At 54.3% G+C, this 18,896-nt stretch overlaps 1 protein-coding gene across 1 annotated transcript in view; it reads left to right on the forward strand.

Annotated features, from left to right (window-relative positions):
* Positions 1 to 490: 490 nt before the first annotated feature.
* Positions 491 to 18,896, forward strand: part of NPC1 (NPC intracellular cholesterol transporter 1) — a 46,891-nt gene continuing 28,485 nt past the window's right edge. Inside the window, exons 1-4 of the mRNA XM_054179674.1 lie at positions 491 to 699; positions 12,567 to 12,689; positions 14,146 to 14,252; positions 15,393 to 15,568. Of these exons, the coding sequence (XP_054035649.1) occupies positions 616 to 699; positions 12,567 to 12,689; positions 14,146 to 14,252; positions 15,393 to 15,568 (490 nt within the window). The 5' untranslated portion in view covers positions 491 to 615. The remainder of the gene's footprint in view (positions 700 to 12,566; positions 12,690 to 14,145; positions 14,253 to 15,392; positions 15,569 to 18,896) is intronic.

An 18,896-nucleotide genomic window follows, 5' to 3' on the forward strand; every position in this document is an offset into this window, starting at 1 on the left:
TTGCTGAGCATTGATCAGATCCCCTCTCAGGCTGCTTCTCGGAGACCCCGGGAGAGCCGTTCCTGCCGGGCAGCCCAGCCCAGGCTGCGGGTCCTCGCAGCCGCTCGGGATTGCCCCGGTCACGCTGGGGAACGGCGAGTTAGGAGCTTTGAAGGGAAAACTAAGGCGCTTTGGTCAAAGCCGGGATTTGAGCAGTGACTTCGATACTTATAAACTGCGCTCTTATCGCTGCCGAGGCCGCACACGGCCGCCGGGACTCCGCCTCCGCTCGGGGCACAATTTGGCTCCAGCACCGTCCCGCCCGCCGCCGCCCCCGAGCCGCGGCCCGCCCGTGGCGTGAGGCGCGGCCCCGCCCCGCTGCGGCGGGGGGCGGTGCCCGGGGCGGGCGGCGGCGGCGGTTGGCGGCGCACGGGCGCGGCCCCCCCCGACCCGCCGCTGCTGGAAGGGGCGGGCGGCGGAGCCGCGGGCGGTGTCTGGGCGGAGCGTCTCTTCCGGACCTGCGCGGCCGCCGCTGCTCGGCCGCCTCTCCTCTGCTCCTGCCGCTGCTGTCCTTTCACCGCCTCTCGGTGCTGCGGCCGAGAGCTCAGCGCTCTCCGCGCCCCTGCCCGTGCCGCCATGGGGAGCCTGCAAGGCAGACCCGGGCAGGGCGGCCTCGGCCTGCTCTTTCTCCTCCTCCTGCTGCTTCTGTCGCCAGCGCGGGTGAGTCCCTCTCGGCGAGCGCTGCGCGGTGGCTGTGCCTGCGCCGGGCAGACCGAGCCCCGGCGCCGTCGGGACGGGAGGGAGCGGCGGGTGGCCGCCGTGGGGAGGGGGTCCCGCGGGTGCTGCCCCAGGGCTCTCGCGCCTGGGGAGGCGCTGCCCGGGCCGGTGGTGTCCCGGCGGGGTCTGGCTGTGAGGGAGGCGGTGGCGGGACGGGGGTGGGTCGGCTTAGGCCGCTGAGCTCGGGGCAGCGCGAAGCCCAAGCGGAGCCCCGCGATGTCCTCCCCTTGTGCCCGGCGGGGCTCTCGCTAACCGTTCCCGCATTCCCTGGAGTAGGTGCCGGGCGGGACGGCTGGGGCCGGAGGGAGGCAGGTGTGCGGCACAGCCCTTGTGACACAGCGAGCCCGGCCCCGAGCACCTGCGGCCGTGCTGGGGTCAGCTGCCCGCAGCCTCTGCCCGGTCCCGTGCTGTGCCCGGTTATGCAATGCCCCTCGCATGTGAGTGGCCCCCGGTCACATGCTCGGCCAGAGGCTTGTGTGTCTCTGCTGCTGGGTGACAGCTGCCTGAGGTGGTAGTGTGCGTGCTGAAGTCTGCTGCTCACTGATGTGTTAAGAGTGCAGGTTTCTTTTAAAGGCTACAGTGAGTTGGACTGTTTGAAACTTCGGTGAGGACGGGAGGAACTATAACCTTCTGTTTTGTTTATGCTGTAGTCCATGATCACAGGGTCCTGTTTGGTTTATGCTGTAGTCCTTGATCACAGAGCTACAGAGTGGTAGGGCTCAGAAGGGACCTCTGAAGGGTTTAGTCCTACCACCTGCCAGATCACCCAGGGCAGGTCACACAGGAACACATCCAGATGGGGCTTGAAAGTCTCTAGAGAAGGAGACTCCCCAACCTCTGTGGGCAGCCGGCTCCAGCACGCTCACACCAGAGAAGCTTCTCCTTGTGTTGAGGTGGAGCTTCCTGAGTTCCAGTCTGTACCCGTTACCCTGTGTCTGACCACAGGACACCGCTGAGAAGAGCCTGGCCCCTTCTTGCCACCCACCCTTCACATATTTATAAACATTGATCAGATGTCCTCTCAGACTTCTCTTCTCCAGACCCAAACAGCCCCAGTCTCCCAGCCTTTACGATAGCAGTGAGATACTCCACATTCCTCCAGAGAAACAAGAAGTGTTTTGTAAGCCTTGGTGCTGGGGCTCTTTCCCTTTCTAACCAACTTGGAAACATACTTTGTAGGTCAAGTTTTATGCCTGGCCTTTTTTAAACTCAAGTTTGTCATGTGTATGTGTGTGCTGTGGTTCTCCTCCTGTCCTCTTCAAACAACACTTAAAGAGCTTCAAGAGAACTAGAAAGTTATTCCTCTATTACCACTGGGGAAGCTGGTGGCTTAGCAGTGACTCATGATCTCCAGGTGGCTAGGCAGTGGATGTCACACCTTACCAACACTCCTTTATGTGATGCTTGTGGAGGGACACGCTCTCTTGTAGCAAGGAGGTGTGTCCTTGACTGGCAAGGAAAAGGCAGGATGCTGTCCTTTAGGTGACAGGACGATACTGAGCCAGAGGAGCTTGAAACCCGTTCCCTTAAGATTTAGGGGATTAAGATTTAGTGGCTTTGTGGTCCACGAATGGTCAACAGGGCAAAACTGCCTTTAACTGCAGGTTTCAGTTCTGTAATGTAAGCAGGCAAAATGTGATTGTTTTGGCCATTGAGGCCTCTCCACAGCCTAACACTCCCCCAGGTGAGCCCTGCTAGCTTTGAAAGAGGAGCTGGTCCTGCAGTTAGACTGAGCCTGTGCAGTGTTGGATGTTTGTGGAAGAGAAGCTCTTCCCCTCAAGGACACTGGCAGTGGGATGTGTTCCTGGCTGTGCTGTGTATAAACCAAAGTGCTGTATCTTGTCTGTCTTCTGTGGAAAGAAGCCAGTGGGCTGGAGTGCCTTTCCAGTGGGGAGGCCTTCCACTATGTAACACTTGCACATTAAACTTGAGGAGTTCAGCCCATAGCAGTTGTATCTTTCTCTCTGGTGGATAGTATGAGACTTGTGCCAGCTAACTAATGATAATTAACTACCCTTTAATACCATCCAAGACCCACATTGGAAGTCCTGGCTGCTTAGTCCCATTTCTGGATGTGGCCTGACAGAAAGATGAAGTCTTGGAACTTTTTATTCTCTTATGAACATCCTAATCTATTGGATGGCATCTTGTGTGCTTAAGGGCACACTGGTGGCTAAGCAAGGCTGGACAGAGGGTTCCTATCAGCAGCTGGGATCCCAAGCTGTGGGATGTTTGGTTTCTGAGATCCTGTGGGAAGGTGTTGATGGCAGGAGCTGCTCAGCCTTAGACCTGCCAGGCTGCCTGCAGCTTGGTGTTACCTGACCTTGAGCACCAGGTTCTGAAATGCCTGTGGAGCAGCTGGCTTGGCAAGGATGGCAGCATAGCTTCAGAACAAGGCAGGAACCACTGAAGTTGCTTCCTGGAAAATCAGGAGTGACTTGTTCACAGCCTTTCTGGCTGGAAAGGGAGGAAGCCCTGTCAGGACGGGAGAGATGACTGAAGGGAAGGGTTGGTGGATCCGAGCAGTATTTTACTAGGCAGTAGGCAAAGCAGTCTGTGCAGTGTTATTCCCAACCCTTTGCAGGTGATCAGAAGCCTTTGGGTGCAGATGGCCTAAGCTGCAGCCAGCTGCCAGCTGGGCCCCTGTCCTTCCTGGCACAGCATGCAGTGTCTGGTTGTCAGCTAGCTCCCTCAGACACTGAACCATCACCATCGTGGCAACTTTCTCTTGCTGCTTGAGCTTGCCTTCCGGGTTCACTCCAGAACTGGGGCTGGGTTCGCTCCAGAACTGGGGCTGGGTTTGCCCCACCCAGAGTAGCTGATGATTTTTCTGCCTGAGAGGGACCAGTCCCTTACCTATGAGCAACAGGGGCTTGGCAGCTTGTCTGTGAACTGGCTGTCTCCAAAGGAGTTACTGGAAGAGGCAAAGTAAGAATTAAACCTTCAGTTCATGGACCTCCCTCCCTCCCTGGGAGGGCTGTGGGGTGATGTGCAACTTCTGTGCAGCTCTGCACACTTGGCCTGCTCAGCTGTTCCCACAAACCAGTCCTGCCATTTGCTGAGGGCAAGGTGGAAATGGGTTTCCCTGGAACTCCATTTCTCAGCCTTCTGGGCAGCATCAGCTCTGAAGTGCCAGGTGGACTGCACGTGAAGGCAGGGGAGGCAAAGTGTGTGCTGCTCAAGTTGTGTCAGGGGAGGTTTAGACTCGAGGTGAGGAAAAAGTTCTTCACTGAGCGAGTCATTCGTCATTGGAATGGGCTGCCCAGGGAGGTGGTGGAGTCGCCGTCCCTGGAGGTGTTCAAGGGGAGATTGGATGTGGCGCTTGGTGCTATGATCTAGTTGTGAGGTCTGTTGGAACAGGTTGGACTTGATGATCCTTGGGGTCTCTTCCAACCTTAGTTACTGTGATATTGTGATACTGCTTGCTTGCCCTGCCAGATCCCACATGTCCCATCCTCGATGGAGGAAGGGGAAGTGGCTGTGTCTGATGCCTTTTCCATGCATCGGTAATCTTAATTTGGAGAGCCAAACAATGCCCACTTGTCATCTGGTATTTGCAAGGCTACAAATAGCTGCTGTGTGTGTGCACAGTGTCAGCATTGTTTGCTTCACAGCTCCATGCTCATTGTTGGTGATGGCTGACGTTGCTGGAAGCACTGAGGAGAGCTGCTCTGTTTCCATGTGCTGTTGGGGACACGTGGGCTGCAGCAGAGGTGTTTGCGGGATCATTAGTTGTATCCCAAGTGATGATGCCTGGGAGCCACAAGGCTGTAAGAGAGCCTTTGCAGTGTGTCAATGGTAGTGAAATGTCCCTACTTGATCATGTGCAAGTTATCATAATATCATAGCATCAGTCAGGGTTGGAAGGGACCACAAGGATCATCTAGTTCCAACCCCCCTGCCATGGGCAGGGACACCCCACACTAGATCAGGCTGCCCAGAGCCTCATCCAGCCTGGGCTTAAACACCTCCAGGGACGGGGCCCCAACCACCTCCCTGGACAACCCATTCCAGGGCTTCACCACTCTCATGGGGAAGAACTTCCTCCTCACCTCCAGCCTGAATCTCCCCACCTCCAGCTTCATTCCAATCCCCCCAGTCCTGATAGCCTGAGCAGTCCCTCCCCAGCCTTCTTGGAGCCCCCTTCAGATACTGGAAGGCCACAATGAGGTCACCTGGGAGCCTTCTCTTCTCCAGACTGAACAGCCCCAACTCCTTCAGTCTGTCCTCATAGGAGAGGTGCTGCAGCCCTCTGCTCAGCCTCCTGGCCCTTCTCTGGACACCTTCCAGCACCTCCAGATCCCTCCTGGAATAGGGGCTCCAGAACTGGAGGCAGTACTGCAGGTGGGGTCTCAGCAGAGCTGAGCAGAGGGGGAGAATCCCCTCCCTTGCCCTGCTGGCCACACTTCTCTTGCTGCAGCCCAGGCTCTGCTTGGCTTTCTGGGCTGCAAGTGCACACTGAGAGCTCCTGGTGAGCTTCTCCTCCCCCAGCACCCCCAAGGCTCTCTCCTCAGGGCTGCTTTCCAGCCAGTCCCTGCCCAGCCTGCATTTGTGCCTGGGGTTGCCTCCACCCAGCTGCAGGACCCTGCCCTTGGTCTTGTTGAACCTCCTGAGGTTGGCTTGTGCCCACCTCTGCAGCCTGTCCAGGTCCCTCTGGATGGATCCCTTCCCTCCAGCTGTCTGCTGCCCCACACAGCTTGGTGCCATCAGCAAACCTGCTGAGGGTGCACTCAATGCCACTGTCCCTGTGTAATGGGTTGGGGCAGATCCCCTCCCCACCACAGGCAGAAATAACGACTCAGACAAATGGATTGCAAAAGTGATGGAAAGTTCAAATAGGAAAACAACAATAAACAACAATGAAAGTTTTGCAGAGACCCACAAGCACCATGATAAAGAGAGAGAGATCCCAGAACATACCCAAGAACATCCCATCCCCACCTGGGGGTACACCCAAACCCCCCCAGGGCTCTTTCCTCCCCCACAACCCAGCCTTGGGCCTGGGCAGGCCCAAGGGAGGCAGCTCAGCCATTGTACCTAGGCAGCAGCAGGGGACCAAAGAGGAAGTGAAGACCCCGCATGGACATTTCATAGGGGAGCAGGGCAGTATGGGAATGGAATACCTGGTTCCCTGTGACCACCCCCTGGGCTGGGCCCACCCCTTGGGACCTCCCAGGTGTGGCTTGCGCAGTGGCATCTGGGCCAGCACCCAGCCTAAACCACCACACCCTGGCACCCACAAAGATGTTGAACAAGCCTGGTCCCAGGACTGATCCCTGAGGGACTCTGCTTCTCCCTGGCCTCCACTGGGCCATGGACCATTGACAGCCACTCTGTGGGTGCAGCCATCAAGCCAGTTCTGTATCCATCTAGTGGTCACCCATCAAACCCATGTGTCACCAGCCTGGAGACCAGGATGTGGTGGGACGGTGTGGAAGGCTTTGCTCCGGTTCTTTAAGGGCTCCTGGACTCCTGAGCTGAGATTCCTCCTTCAGGTCCAAACTCTGGGGATGGTCTGAAGGTTGCTGTTAGGTACTTCCAGTTGGTTTCTAAACCATGGTGGGGGCAGGAGGGAACAGCCTTAAGCTAAGGTGATGTTGCAGTTGCTTTGTGAAGTTCTTTAGGAAAGTCCCATTTTAAAATCTCTTCTAAGAGCTCCATGTTTTGTTTTTAAACCCAGCCAAAGCCCAACCCCATGAGGTCTGGAGCACATTGCCTGGTTGGGTTCAGCACAGCTGTTCTCTGCTAGGTGGGGCTGGGAGGGCTTTCACCCATCTGAGAAGGGTGATTGCTCACCCAGATCATAGGTGACTTGAAAGTCTGACTCTGCAAGCAGTGGCTTTGTTCACTGACCTATTTGCAACCACACTTACTCATCCCTATCTCTTCCTACCAGGGCAGGAATGCTCTTAAAGAATGGAAGGAGCAAAGTACTCATCTTGCCCTGACTTAATCTGGCTTTTACTGGAGGGGAGGTTTAGGGAAGAGCCTCCTGCTAGATCTTATCAGTGGTAAAGGAGAGGTTACTCAGTTACTGGTAGTATCCCTGGATGCTGCCTGAACCTGAGGAGTCCAGCACCCCTCCCATGGCTTGTGGCTGACTCAGTGATGAGCATGGTGTAGACTTGTTAATGGCTGAGAGCTGTGCTGGTGACTTTAACCTGCTGACTTCAACTAACTTGGTGGATTTGGTTCAACCACTGTGGATCAAGGATCAGGTTCAGGGAACACAGGCAGGGTTCTGTTACTGAGACCCTGCTAGGCTATGGCATAAACATCCAATCTTAGATATAGTATCAGTCAGGGTTGGAAGAGACCACAAGGATCAGCCAGTTCCAACCCCCCTGCCATGGGCAGGGACACCCCACACTAGATCAGGCTAACCAGAGCCTCATCCAGCCTGGGCTTAAACACCTCCAGGGTTGGGGCCCCAACCACCTCCCTGGACAACCCATTCCAGGGCTTCACCACTCTCATGGGGAAGAACTTCCTCCTCACCTCCAGCCTGAATCTCCCCACCTCCAGCTTCATTCCATTCCCCCTAGTCCTATCACTCCCTGAGATCCTGAGCAGTCCCTCCCCAGCCCCCTTCAGATACTGGAAGGCCACAATGAGGTCACCTGGGAGCCTTCTGTTCTCCAGACTGAACAGCCCCAACTCCTTCAGTCTGTCCTCATAGGAGAGGTGCTCCAGCCCTCTGCTCATCCTTGTCTCTGAAGGTGCAGTGGTACTACTGAAGCGGTACTCAGACCTGAAGTTCTAGCTCCAGGGGCACTCCTGGGAGGGAGCTGAGGGCTGCTGCTGTGTCCAGCTGTTCTAAACAGGGTAATAGTGTGTGGTAAACAGGGGCAGTGAAGTTGGTGAGGGGTTTGGAGAACAGGGCTGGTGAGGAGAGCCTGAGTGAGCTGGGATTGTTTAGCCTGAAGAGGAGGCTGAGGGGAGGCCTCCATTGCTTTCTACAGCTACCTGAGGGGAGGTTGCAGTGAGGCTGTTGTTGGCCTCTTCACTCAAGTAATGACAAGACAAGAGGAAATAGCCTCAAGTTTCACAAGGGAGGTTTAGGTTGGAGATAAGGGAAAAGATCTTTGCTGCAAGAGTGGTCAGGGATTGGAGGAGGCTGCCCAGGGAGGTGGTGGAGTCCCCATCCCTGGAGGCATTCAAAAATTGAGTAACTGTGGCACTTTGGATCATCATGTTTGGCAGAAGGTTGGACTTGATGATCTTGGAGGTCTTTTGCACCCTCAATGATTCTGTGATGCTATGTTGCTTTTTCCACTGGGGGTTTTGCTGGGTGGAACTTCAGTATTATGGTCCTGACTTCTTTATCTAGATGAGAAGTGTAAGCTAGCTCCTCACCTTGCCTGTTCTTGTGTGGTCGGGGGGGGTTTTGATGCATGACCAGGCAAAAGGCCTTGCAGGTAAATTCACAGACATAATACAGCTTGTGTTTTGTGTCTGTGGGCATAAGCAGGGATGTGTTGCCTTGAGACACAGACAACACTCTTAAAACAAGAGCACTATCAGTCAGCCTGGTGTGGCAACTGAGTGAGCTTGGGGGGTTCTATGTAAGAAGTGTCTTCAAGTGTTTTGTGACCACATTTTCCAGTCTGGAAGGAGCATAAGCTTCTCTGGAAAGAGTTAGGCTGATAATTTTGTGGGGCTTAAAAATTAAGACTTAATGAGGCATTAAAAAGTGCTTTATAGAAGGTGTTTATAGAAAGTGTGATTGCAAACCAGCCTAGGCTAAGCTTGGAAGGCAGCCTGGAAGAGAGAACCTCCTGAAGTCTAGCCTAGACTAAGCTTGGAAGCCAGCCTGGAAGAGAACCTCCTGAAGTCTAGCCTAGACTAAGCTTGGAAGCCAGCCTGGAAGTGGAAGTCCCCTGAAGTCTCTTCTAGACTATGGAAGCAGCCTGGAAGTGAAAGCCCCTGAATCCTGTTCTCACAGGCAGCATGAGCAGCTCTTAGCCCTTTGGCAGGATGGCAGTGAGTCTGTGCTGCTGCTTCAAGAGATGCTGAAGTCACCTCTGACACTGCCACATCCAGACATGGAGCTGTCTTCTTTCCCCACTTGCAGGGTGTTGGCTCTTAGAACTGGGGGCTGCACAGACTCCATTTGATGCCTGAACCAACTTGCAGTGCAGTTTGTGTCACTAGTCCCCAAGCTGTGGGAAATAGCTTTGTGCTGGTGTCAGACACTCAGTGCAGTCTCAAAGGATGCTTTCCAGCTTGGCTGTGAGAATCTGCTGGTGCTTAGCAGCTGGCTGTAGGTTTGGCTGCAAGAAATGCTGGAGCAGAGAAAGGAAAGAGTGAGCTGGGTGGGTGAGTGATGCTTCAACTGGCTTTAGGACCTGCTGAGTGACTTTCATAGAGCCTGGATTGGGTTGGAAGGGACCTCAAGGATCATCCCAACCCGCTGCCATGGGCAGGGACACCTCCACCAGCCCAGCTTGCTCAAGGCCTCATCCAGCCTGGCCTGGAACACCTCCAGGGAGGAGGCAGCCACAGCCTCCCTGGGCAACCTTTGCCAGAGTCTCACCACCCTCACTGCAAAGAATTTCTTCCTGATCTCCAGTCTCAACCTCCCCTCTTCCAGCTTCAATGTATTGCCCCTCATCCTATCGCTGCAAGCCCAAAAGTGCCTCCCTAACTCTCCTGTAGCCTTCAGGTACTAGAAGGCTGCTCTGAGGTCCCCCTGAAGCCTTCTCTTCTGCAGGCTGAACAGCCCCAACTCTCTCAGCCTGTCCCCACAGGGGAGGTTCTGCAGTCTCTGATCATCTTGGTGGCCTCCTCTGGAGCCTCTCCAGCAGCTCCAGGTCCTTCTTGTGCTGGGGGCCCCAGAGCTGGAGGCAGTGCTGCAGGTGGGCTCTGAGCAGAGCAGAGCAGAGGGGCAGAATCCCCTCCCTGTGCTGCTGCTCTCCCTGCTCTGGCTGCAGCTCAGCACTCAGCTGGCTCTGGGCTGCCAGGGACCGTTGTCATAACCCTCCCTGAAAGAAACTTTATGCTAAGCACTGTTCCCTCTCAAGCAGTAAAGTAGGTCCTAGTGTGCAGATTCAGGTGGCCTGCTCAGAGGAAGGTAGCTGTGACAAAGTACTGCCACCCCAAATGCTGTTCTCCAGCCCTCACCACCCCCACTGTCAACAATTTCTTCCTACTCTCCAGTCTCCATTTCCCTTCTGCCAGCTCAAAGCCATTGCCCTTCATCCTATCACTCCAAGCCCTTGTCAGAAGTGCCCTGGGCCGTGTCCCCTGGGTTGAGTAGAAGGGAAGAGGGGAAAATGGTTATTGCCCCTGGTTTAAAAACCAAACAACAACTGCTGACACTCCTTTGAAGCCCTCTCAGTGGTGTTCAGCACAGGAATGGATCTTGTGGAGGCATTCTAATTCTGGGCAGCTCTTGGGCACTCTGAATGCAGCCTTTCAGGGGCCCCTCTGGTCTGTAAACAACATCATTCATGGCCAAGCACAAAGCACAGCAGTTTGTCTGTGCAGGGTAAGCATATGGTGTTCCTACCAAGGCTGGGTCAAGGTTGTTGAGGAGATAAACGTGGCTCAGTTATCTCCCCAGCTGTACCATGCAAAGCCCTGGTCAGAGCTGGCAGGGGGGGAGGCAGTGTTTGTGCAGTCTGCTCTCTGCTGGCACGCCAGCTGCAGAGGAATACCTTGGAGCTGTCTCAAAGCTTTTGCTCTGAGTAACTTTCTGCATGGAAGGTTTGAATCTTGCAGGACAAATGTGTTGGTTTAGCAGTTCAGATGGCTCAGTGTCGCTGCCACTGAACAAAACCACCAGGCTCGCAAGGTGCCACTGGCCTTTTGCACTTGCCTGCCTTTTACTGGTTGATAGGAGGCTGAACAGGAGCCAGCAGTGTGCCCAGGGGGCCAAGAAGGCCAAGGGCATCCTGGCCTGCATCAGGAACAGTGTGGCCAGCAGGAGCAGGGATGGGGAGCAGAATGAAGCCCCCATACTCCCAAGAGGAGAAGGCATTGTGCCCTGTGCTCAGCACTGCTGAGGCCACACCTTGAGCTCTGTATCCAGTTCTGGGCTCCTCAGTTTAAGAAAGACATTGAGAGACATGAAGGGCAGCAAAGCTGGGGAGCCCTGTGAGGAGAGGCTGAGGGAGCTGGGGTTGCTTAGCCTGCAGAAGAGGAGGCTCAGGGGAGACCTTCTTGCTCTCTCCAACTCCCTGAGGGGAAGTTGTAGCCAGGTGGGGGTTGGTCTCTTCTCCCAGGCACCCAGCACCAGAACAAGAAGACACAGTCTCAAGCTGCAGGGGAGATTTAGGCTGGAGGTGAGGAGAAAGTTCTTCCCAGCAAGAGAGATTGGCCCTTGGGATGTGCTGCCCAGGGAGGTGGTGGAGTCCCCATCCCTGGAAGTGTTTAGGAAGAGCCTGGCTGAGGCACTTGATGCCATGGTTTAGTTGATCAGGTGGTTTTGGGTGATAGGTTGGACTGGATGATCTCAAAGGTCTTTTCCAACCTGGTTAATTCTATTCTGTTCCTCTCTGTACATAAAGCACTGATTTCTGAATTTTCCTTAGGCCTTAAATCAAAATATCTTTAAAATGAGACTTTAAGGTGGTTCTCTTTTTTTCCCCAGCACCCTAAGCACAGCTGTTTCAGAATCCTTTCTGCTGCTGCTTTCAATCTGTCACTAGGTTTGTAAGGAGGATTAAAAGGTGGCAGGAGGAGCTGAAATAGTGCCTGGAAGCAGTGCACTGCTGTGCCTGCAGAGGGACTGGGGTGCTGTAAGGTAACAGTTTAACCTACTGATCATTGAATGGGTTGGGTTGGAAAGGGAATCTCAAAGCTCATCCAGTTCCAACCCCCTGCCATGGGCAGGGACACCTCCCACCAGCCCAGCTTGCTCAAGGTCTCATCCAGCCTGTCCTGGAACATCTCCAGGGAGGAGGCAGCCACAGCCTCCCTGGGCAACCTGTGCCAGAGTCTCACCACCCTCACTGCAAAGACTTTCTTCCTCATCTCCAGTCTAAAGCTTCTTCTTCCAGCTTCAATCCATTGTCCCTCATCCTGTCACTCCCAGCCCTTGTCCAAAGTCCCTCCCCAGCTCTCCTGGATCTCTTCAGCTACTGGAAGGCTTCTCTGAGGTCTCCCTGCAGCCTTCTCTTCTCCAGGCTGAACAGCCCCAACTCTCTCAGCCTGTCCCCACAGCAGAGGTTCTCCAGTCCTGTGATCATCTTGGTGGCCTCCTCTGGAGCCTCTCCAGCAGCTCCAGGTCCTTCTTGTGCTGGGGGCCCCAGAGCTGGAGGCAGTGCTGCAGGTGGGCTCTGAGCAGAGCAGAGGGGCAGAATCCCCTCCCTGTGCTGCTGCTCTCCCTGCTCTGGCTGCAGCTCAGCACTCAGCTGGCTCTGGGCTGCCAGGGACCAGTGCTGGCTCCTGGGGAGTTTGTCACCAACTGACACCCCCAAGGCCTGCTGCTCTCCAGCCACTCCTGTGTGCATTGTCTTGCATGATCACCTGTTCTACATCACCTTACATTTGGAGATGCTTTTCAAGTACTGATTTAGGGTTTTTCTTAGGTAATAGTCTGTGTTAAGTACAGGCAGTGCACTTCCTCCTCTTAAGCTGGGCATGGAGGGTGAGCTGAGCTAGAGGCCAGCGCTGACATGCAGGCTCAAACCAATATGTTGCTGTTAGCAGGTGCTTGGTGGAGTACACGGTGGTGTTCAAAGCGGCAGGAAGCTACCCATTCTGGGTTGTAAATCCCTTCTGGAATGATGGCACACACATTCCAGAGCAGCTGAGGGCTTTGCCAATTAGTCCTTGCAGTTAATTGGTTGTCTCCTCTTGATTAGGTGCTTTCACAGACGTGTGTTTGGTATGGGGAATGTGGAGTTGCTTCTGGAGACAAGAGATACAACTGTGCTTATGATGGACCCCCAGTGGCACTGCCAGAGGATGGCTATGACTTAATACAGGTGAGCTGCTTTTGGAGGTCTGCTGCTAAGGAATCATGTCCCTGCCCTGTGGAGTTCTGTTGGACCTGCACTGTGACCTTTAGCTTTCTCATCCTACCTTGATGAGAACAGATTGCCTCTCATTTCTCAGGTATGGCCCCAGCTGTGGTAATACACCTCAGGCTTTGCTCAGAAGAAGTCTGAAATGATCACAAGCTCTGACAAACAACATGGAATTGATTTGTTTTCCTCACTGGTCTGACCTGTCTTTAGTCAGATTTTTTTCTAGGAGCTTTCCAAACTGCACAGCATTCTATATTATCCTAGAATAGTTTAGGCTGGAAGGGACCTTGAGCAGCATCTAGGTCCAAACTCCCTGCCATGGGCAAGGGCATCTACTAGATCAGATTGCCCAAAGCCTCATCCGGCCTGGCTTTGAATAGTTCCAGGCTTGGAGCCTCCACAGCTGCTCTGGGCAACCTGTTGCAGTGCCTCACCACCCTCATGGGGAAGAATTGCTTCCTGGTGGCCAATCTAAATCCAGCTTTTTCCAGTCTGAAGCCATCCCCCCTTGTCCTGTCACTGCATGCCTTTGTCAAAAGTCCCTCTGCAGCTCTCCTGTACTGGAAGGCTGCTGCTTGTGCCTTTCTGATCTCTAAAGGATAAGACTAAGGTATGTTTCCCATCAGATGATCATTCCTGATCCCTTCCTTAAATAGGAGGGCAGGAATTGACACATTTGAGTGGAGCAAACTTGGACAGAGGTCAGTCTCTGACCATGCCCAGTGTGAGGCCATATTTCCTCGTCTGGGCTTGGGTGTCAGTGAACAAAACTACAGTCAGAACAATGTGCATCTGCTACAGGCTGCTGCTGCCAGATGTGCCCTCCAGCAGGTGAGAGCTGAAAGCTCCCAAGTGTGGAATAGCTGTGGAGTTCACCAGTGGCTTGGCTGGTGGCAGGGATGACTCCAACATGTAGGTCAGCAGCTACTGCTTTGTACCTTGTCCAAGCCTCAATGTCCACTTTGCTGTGCTGCTCTCAGCTGCATCAAATGCATTTCTCTCCCCTATGAGCTGAGAGTGAAATGGCTCTGCCAGCCCACCAGTGGTTTTTTGTGGTCAGTCCCTTGCCTTCTGAGCCTTCAGAGTTGCTGTCCAGAAGGCATCCCAGAGGAATGCTTTCACCTTGGATGAGTGTGTTGGCCTCTCTAGTACCGTGCTCGGGCTATATATAGACCCTGGTGACTAAAGATCATCTGAAGGAGCTTTTGAGAAGGAAGTGATGCCTTGAATAGAAGAAGTAATTCTTCTCCCTGTCTCTAAAGAGTCTCACTGGGTGTTTTCCTGTGCATCTCCCACAGCAACAGCTACTGTCCCCTGAAACATGCTGCAGCAGAATCCTTGCCTACAGAGAGTTCTTGAGCAAGCTTTTCCTTCCTGCCCTCCCTCCTCTCACTGCTGATGTTTTTTCTTCAAGGAACTCTGCCCAGGTTTGTTCTTTGGCAACGTTAGCACTTGCTGTGATGTTCATCAGCTTCAGACTCTGAAGAACAACTTGCAGCTGCCTCTGCAGTTTCTCTCCAGGTATGCTGATGAGTGGCAAAGCCACCAGAGCCTTGTTACCTATTGAAACAGCCCAGTGAGACTTGACTTGAAGCAGGCTGTAGAAGAGGTGGTAACTTCACTTCAAGGCTTATTGGAGCAGGCTCTTGGACAGGTTTCCTTGGCCATGTCAGGAGGTTTTCACTTCATGAAACAACTACTTGCAGTCTGGACTGAGTTAGAATAAATATTAGCATAGCTGGTCTTAAGCCTGCTGTGTTTGTAGTGAAGCCTACAGAAGAGGGAGATGTGAAGTACTCCAATACATCCAAGTGCCGGGTTCTGCACATTGGCCACAACAACCCCATGCAGAGCTACAGGCTGGGGTCAGAGTGGCTGGAGAGCAGTCAGGTGGAGAGGGACCTGGGGGTGCTGGTTGATGGTAGGCTGAACATGAGCCTGCAGTGTGCCCAGGCAGCCAGGAAGGCCAATGGCATCCTGGCCTGCATCAGGAACAGTGTGGCCAGCAGGAGCAGGGAGGTCATTCTGCCCCTGTACACTGCACTGGTTAGGCCGCACCTTGAGTCCTGTGTCCAGTTCTGGGCCCCTCAGTTTAGGAAGGAGGTTGACTTGCTGGAACATGTCCAGAGAAGGGCAATAACGTTGGTGAGGGGCTTGGAGCACAGCCCTGTGAGGAGAGACTGAGGGAGCTGGGGTTGCTTAGCCTGGAGAGGAGGAGGCTCAGGGGAGACCTTCTTGCTCTCTCCAACTCCCTGAAGGGAGGTTGTAGTCAGGCAGAGGTTGGTCTCTTCTCCCAGGCAACCAGTACCAGAACAAGAGGACACAGTCTCAGGCTGCACCAGGGGAGGTTTAGGCTGGAGGTTAGGAGGAAGTTTTACACAGAGAGGGAGTGATTGCCCACTGGAATGGGCTGCCCGAGGAGGTGGTGGGGTCGTCGTTGCTGGGGGTGCTCAGGGCGAGGCTTGACAGGATGCTTGGTTGCATGGTTTAATTGATTAGGTGGTGTTGGATGATAGGTTGGACATGATGATCTTGAAGGTCTCTTCCAACCTGGTTTATTCTATTCTCTTGCTGTGAGCAGAGCGTTCCCCACTTGCTGTGATTAATGTGCCTCACGCCTTTGCCTCAACCTGATTGCTCTTCATGGCCCTTCCTACCCAGGTGCCCATCCTGCTTTTACAACTTGGTCAACCTCTTCTGTGAGCTGACCTGCAGTCCCAACCAGTCTGACTTCTTGAATGTCACCAGCACCATCCCTTATTATGATCCAGTTTCCAGAGAGAACAAAAGCAGCATTACAGAGCTGCAGTACTTCATCGGGGAGCGCTTTGCAAACGGTGAGTGCAGCCTGGGGGCTTGCCTGCCCTTCTGGCAGGGTAACCACAGCAGTGCTCTTGGAAAGAGCTGGGGGAGGAAACTTCTTTGGCTTTCTGAGGCATCAAGTGGGTACCACTAAGTCAGAGATCCATGGAGTAGTTTAGGTTGGAAGGGACCTTACAAATGCTCTAGTTCCAAGCCCCCTGCCATGGGCCCAGCTCCAGGCCTCACCCAGCCTGGCCTTGAACACCTCCAGGGAGGGGGCAGTCACAAGTTCCCTGGGCAGCCTGTGCCAGCATCTCCCCGCCCTCACTCCAAAGAATTTCTTCCTCAATCTCCCTTCTTCCAGCTTCAATGTATTGCCCCTCATCCTATCACTACAACCCCAAAAGTGCCTCCCTAACTCTCCTGTAGCCTTCGGGTACTGGAAAGCTGCTCTAAGGTCTCCCTGCAGCCTTCTCTTCTCCAGGCTGAACAGCCCCAGCCCTCTCAGCCTGTCCTCATAGCAGAGGTTCTGCAGCCCTCAGATCATCTTTGTGGCCTGCTCTGGACCTGTTCTAGCAGGTCCCTGCTTTTGTTTCCCATTGCCCATTCTCCCAAACAGATGAAGCCCAGTGCATGTTAGCTGTGCAGAAAGACACACAAATCAGGGTTGTTTGAGGTTTTTTTTCCCCACAGCAAAACTCAATCTACCTTCTCAAGCTGAAGTCCTTTTTGAAACTGCTGGAATGCTGATTTCTTCTTGGGTAGGAGACATCCCACTGACACCAACAGTTGTTCTGAAGGCTCATCTGAGACAGGGCATCTGTCCAGGTGGCTGGGAGCTGCTAACCCTGACACATTTAACAGCAGAAAAACAAAGCTTGTGCCAAATACTGAAAGCCCAAAGCCTACCTGGTAGGGAAACTGTCTGGCAACTACAATGGTCAAGTTTGTACACAGTGTATCATAGTATCAGTCAGGTTTAGAAGAGACCACAAGGATCATCTAGTTCCAACCCCCCTGCCATGGGCAGGGACACCCCACACTAGATCAGGCTGGCCAGAGCCTCGTCCAGCCTGGGCTTAAACACCTCCAGGGACAGGGCCCCAACCACCTCCCTGGACAACCCATTCCAGGGCTTCACCACTCTCATGGGGAAGAACTTCCTCCTCACCTCCAGCCTGAATCTCCCCACCTCCAGCTTCATTCCATTCCCCCTAGTCCTATCACTCCCTGAGATCCTGAGCAGTCCTTCCCCAGCCTTCTTGGAGCCCCCTTCAGATACTGGAAGGCCACAATGAGGTCACCTGGGAGCCTTCTCTTCTCCAGACTGAGCAGCCCCAACTCCTTCAGTCTGTCCTCACAGGAGAGGTGCTCCAGCCCTCTGCTCAGCCTCCTGGCCCTTCTCTGGACACCTTCCAGCACCTCCAGATCCCTCTTGGAATAGGGGCTCCAGAACTGGAGGCAGTACTGCAGGTGGGGTCTCAGCAGAGCTGAGCAGAGGGGGAGAATCCCCTCCCTTGCCCTGCTGGCCACACTTCTCTTGCTGCAGCCCAGGCTCTGCTTGGCTTTCCGGGCTGCAAGTGCACACTGAGAGCTCCTGGTGAGCTTCTCCTCCCCCAGCACCCCCAAGGCTCTCTCCTCAGGGCTGCTTTCCAGCCAGTCCCTGCCCAGCCTGCATTTGTGCCTGGGATTGCCTCCACCCAGCTGCAGGACCCTGCCCTTGGTCTTGTTGAACCTCCTGAGGTTGGCTTGTGCCCACCTCTGCAGCCTGTCCAGGTCCCTCTGGATGGATCCCTTCCCTCCAGCTGTCTGCTGCACCACACAGCTTGGTGCCATCAGCAAACCTGCTGAGGGTGCACTCAGTGCCACTGTCCCTGGCACCCACAAAGATGTTGAACAAGCCTGGTCCCAGGACTGATTCCTGAGGAACTCTGCTTGTCCCTGGCCTCCACTGGGACATGGAGCCATGGACAGCCACTCTGTGGGTGCAGCCATCAAGCCAGTTCTGTATCCATCTAGTGGTCACCCATCAAACCCATGTGTCACCAGCCTGGAGCCCAGGATGTGGTGGGACAGTGTGGAAGGCTTTGCTCAGGGCCAGGCAAACAACATCAGTTGCTTGCCCCTCAGCTATTGATGTTGTCACCTGTTCAGAGAAGGCCACCAGGTTGGTCAGGCTACAGAGGTTCTTCAAGAGTTACTCACTGCCCTTGAGAAGGGACTGGGTTTGTGTTTGACAAAGGGCTCAGAGCTTTTCTGTTTTTAAAGACCAAACCCATTTGGGGTTGTGTTTTGGTTTTGCAGCCAACCTGAAGCATTAATTCAGCCTCTGTACACTTTGTGCAGTAATCTTTAATCAAGTTATGAGACACTTGACAGTCATATGGCCTGCAGGTCAAAAGTGCCTTGAATGTTTGTCATAACTCTCCCTGAGAGGAACTTTATGTTAAGCACTGTTCCCTCTCAAGCAGTAAAGTAGTTCTAGTGTGCAGATTCAGGTGGCCTGCTCATGGAATGGGATGGGTTGGAAAGGGAATCTCAAAGCTCATCCGGTTCCAACCCCCTGCCATGGGCAGGGACACCTCCCACCAGCACAGCTTGCTCAAGGCCTCATCCAGCCTGGCCTGGAACACCTCCAGGGAGGAGGCAGCCACAGCCTCCCTGGGCAGCCTGTGCCAGAGTCTCACCAACCTCACTGCAAAGAATTTCTTCCTCATCTCCAGTCTCAACCTCCCCTCTTCCACCTTCAATCTGTTGCCCCTCCTCCTGTCACTCCCAGCCCTTGTCACAAGTCCCTCCCCAGCTCTCCTGGAGCCTCTTCAGGTACTGGAAGGCTGCTCTAAGGTCTCCCCAGAGCCTTCTCTTCTCCAGGCTGAACAGCCCCAACTCCCTCAACCTGTCCCCACAGGGAATGTTCTCCATCCTCTGATTATCTTTATGGCCTCCTCTGGAGCCTCTCCAGCAGCTCCAGGTCCTCCTTGTGCTGGGGGCCCCAGAGCTGGAGGCAGTGCTGCAGGTGGGCTCTGAGCAGAGCAGAGGGGCAGAATCCCCTCCCTGTGCTGCTGCTCTGGCTGCAGCTCATCACTCAGCTGGCTCTGGGCTGCCAGGGACCATTGTCATAACCCTCCCTGAAAGAAACCTTATGCTAAGCCCTGTTCCCTCTCAAGCAGTAAAGTAGGTCCTAGTGTGCAGATTCAGGTGGCCTGCCAGAGGAAGGTAGCTGTGACAAAGCACTGCCACCCCAAATGCTGTCAGTGGTTAAATAATGCTTCCAGTTGTATCTTAGGTGGTTCCTCCTGGCAGCTATAAGCCTGTTGTTGAGCTTGGTGAGTCTGTCATTGCTGGAAATAGTTGGAATGCTCA

The sequence above is a fragment of the Dryobates pubescens genome, chromosome 3 (genome assembly GCF_014839835.1).
Source record: "Dryobates pubescens isolate bDryPub1 chromosome 3, bDryPub1.pri, whole genome shotgun sequence".
In the NCBI taxonomy this organism is placed as follows: domain Eukaryota; kingdom Metazoa; phylum Chordata; class Aves; order Piciformes; family Picidae; genus Dryobates; species Dryobates pubescens.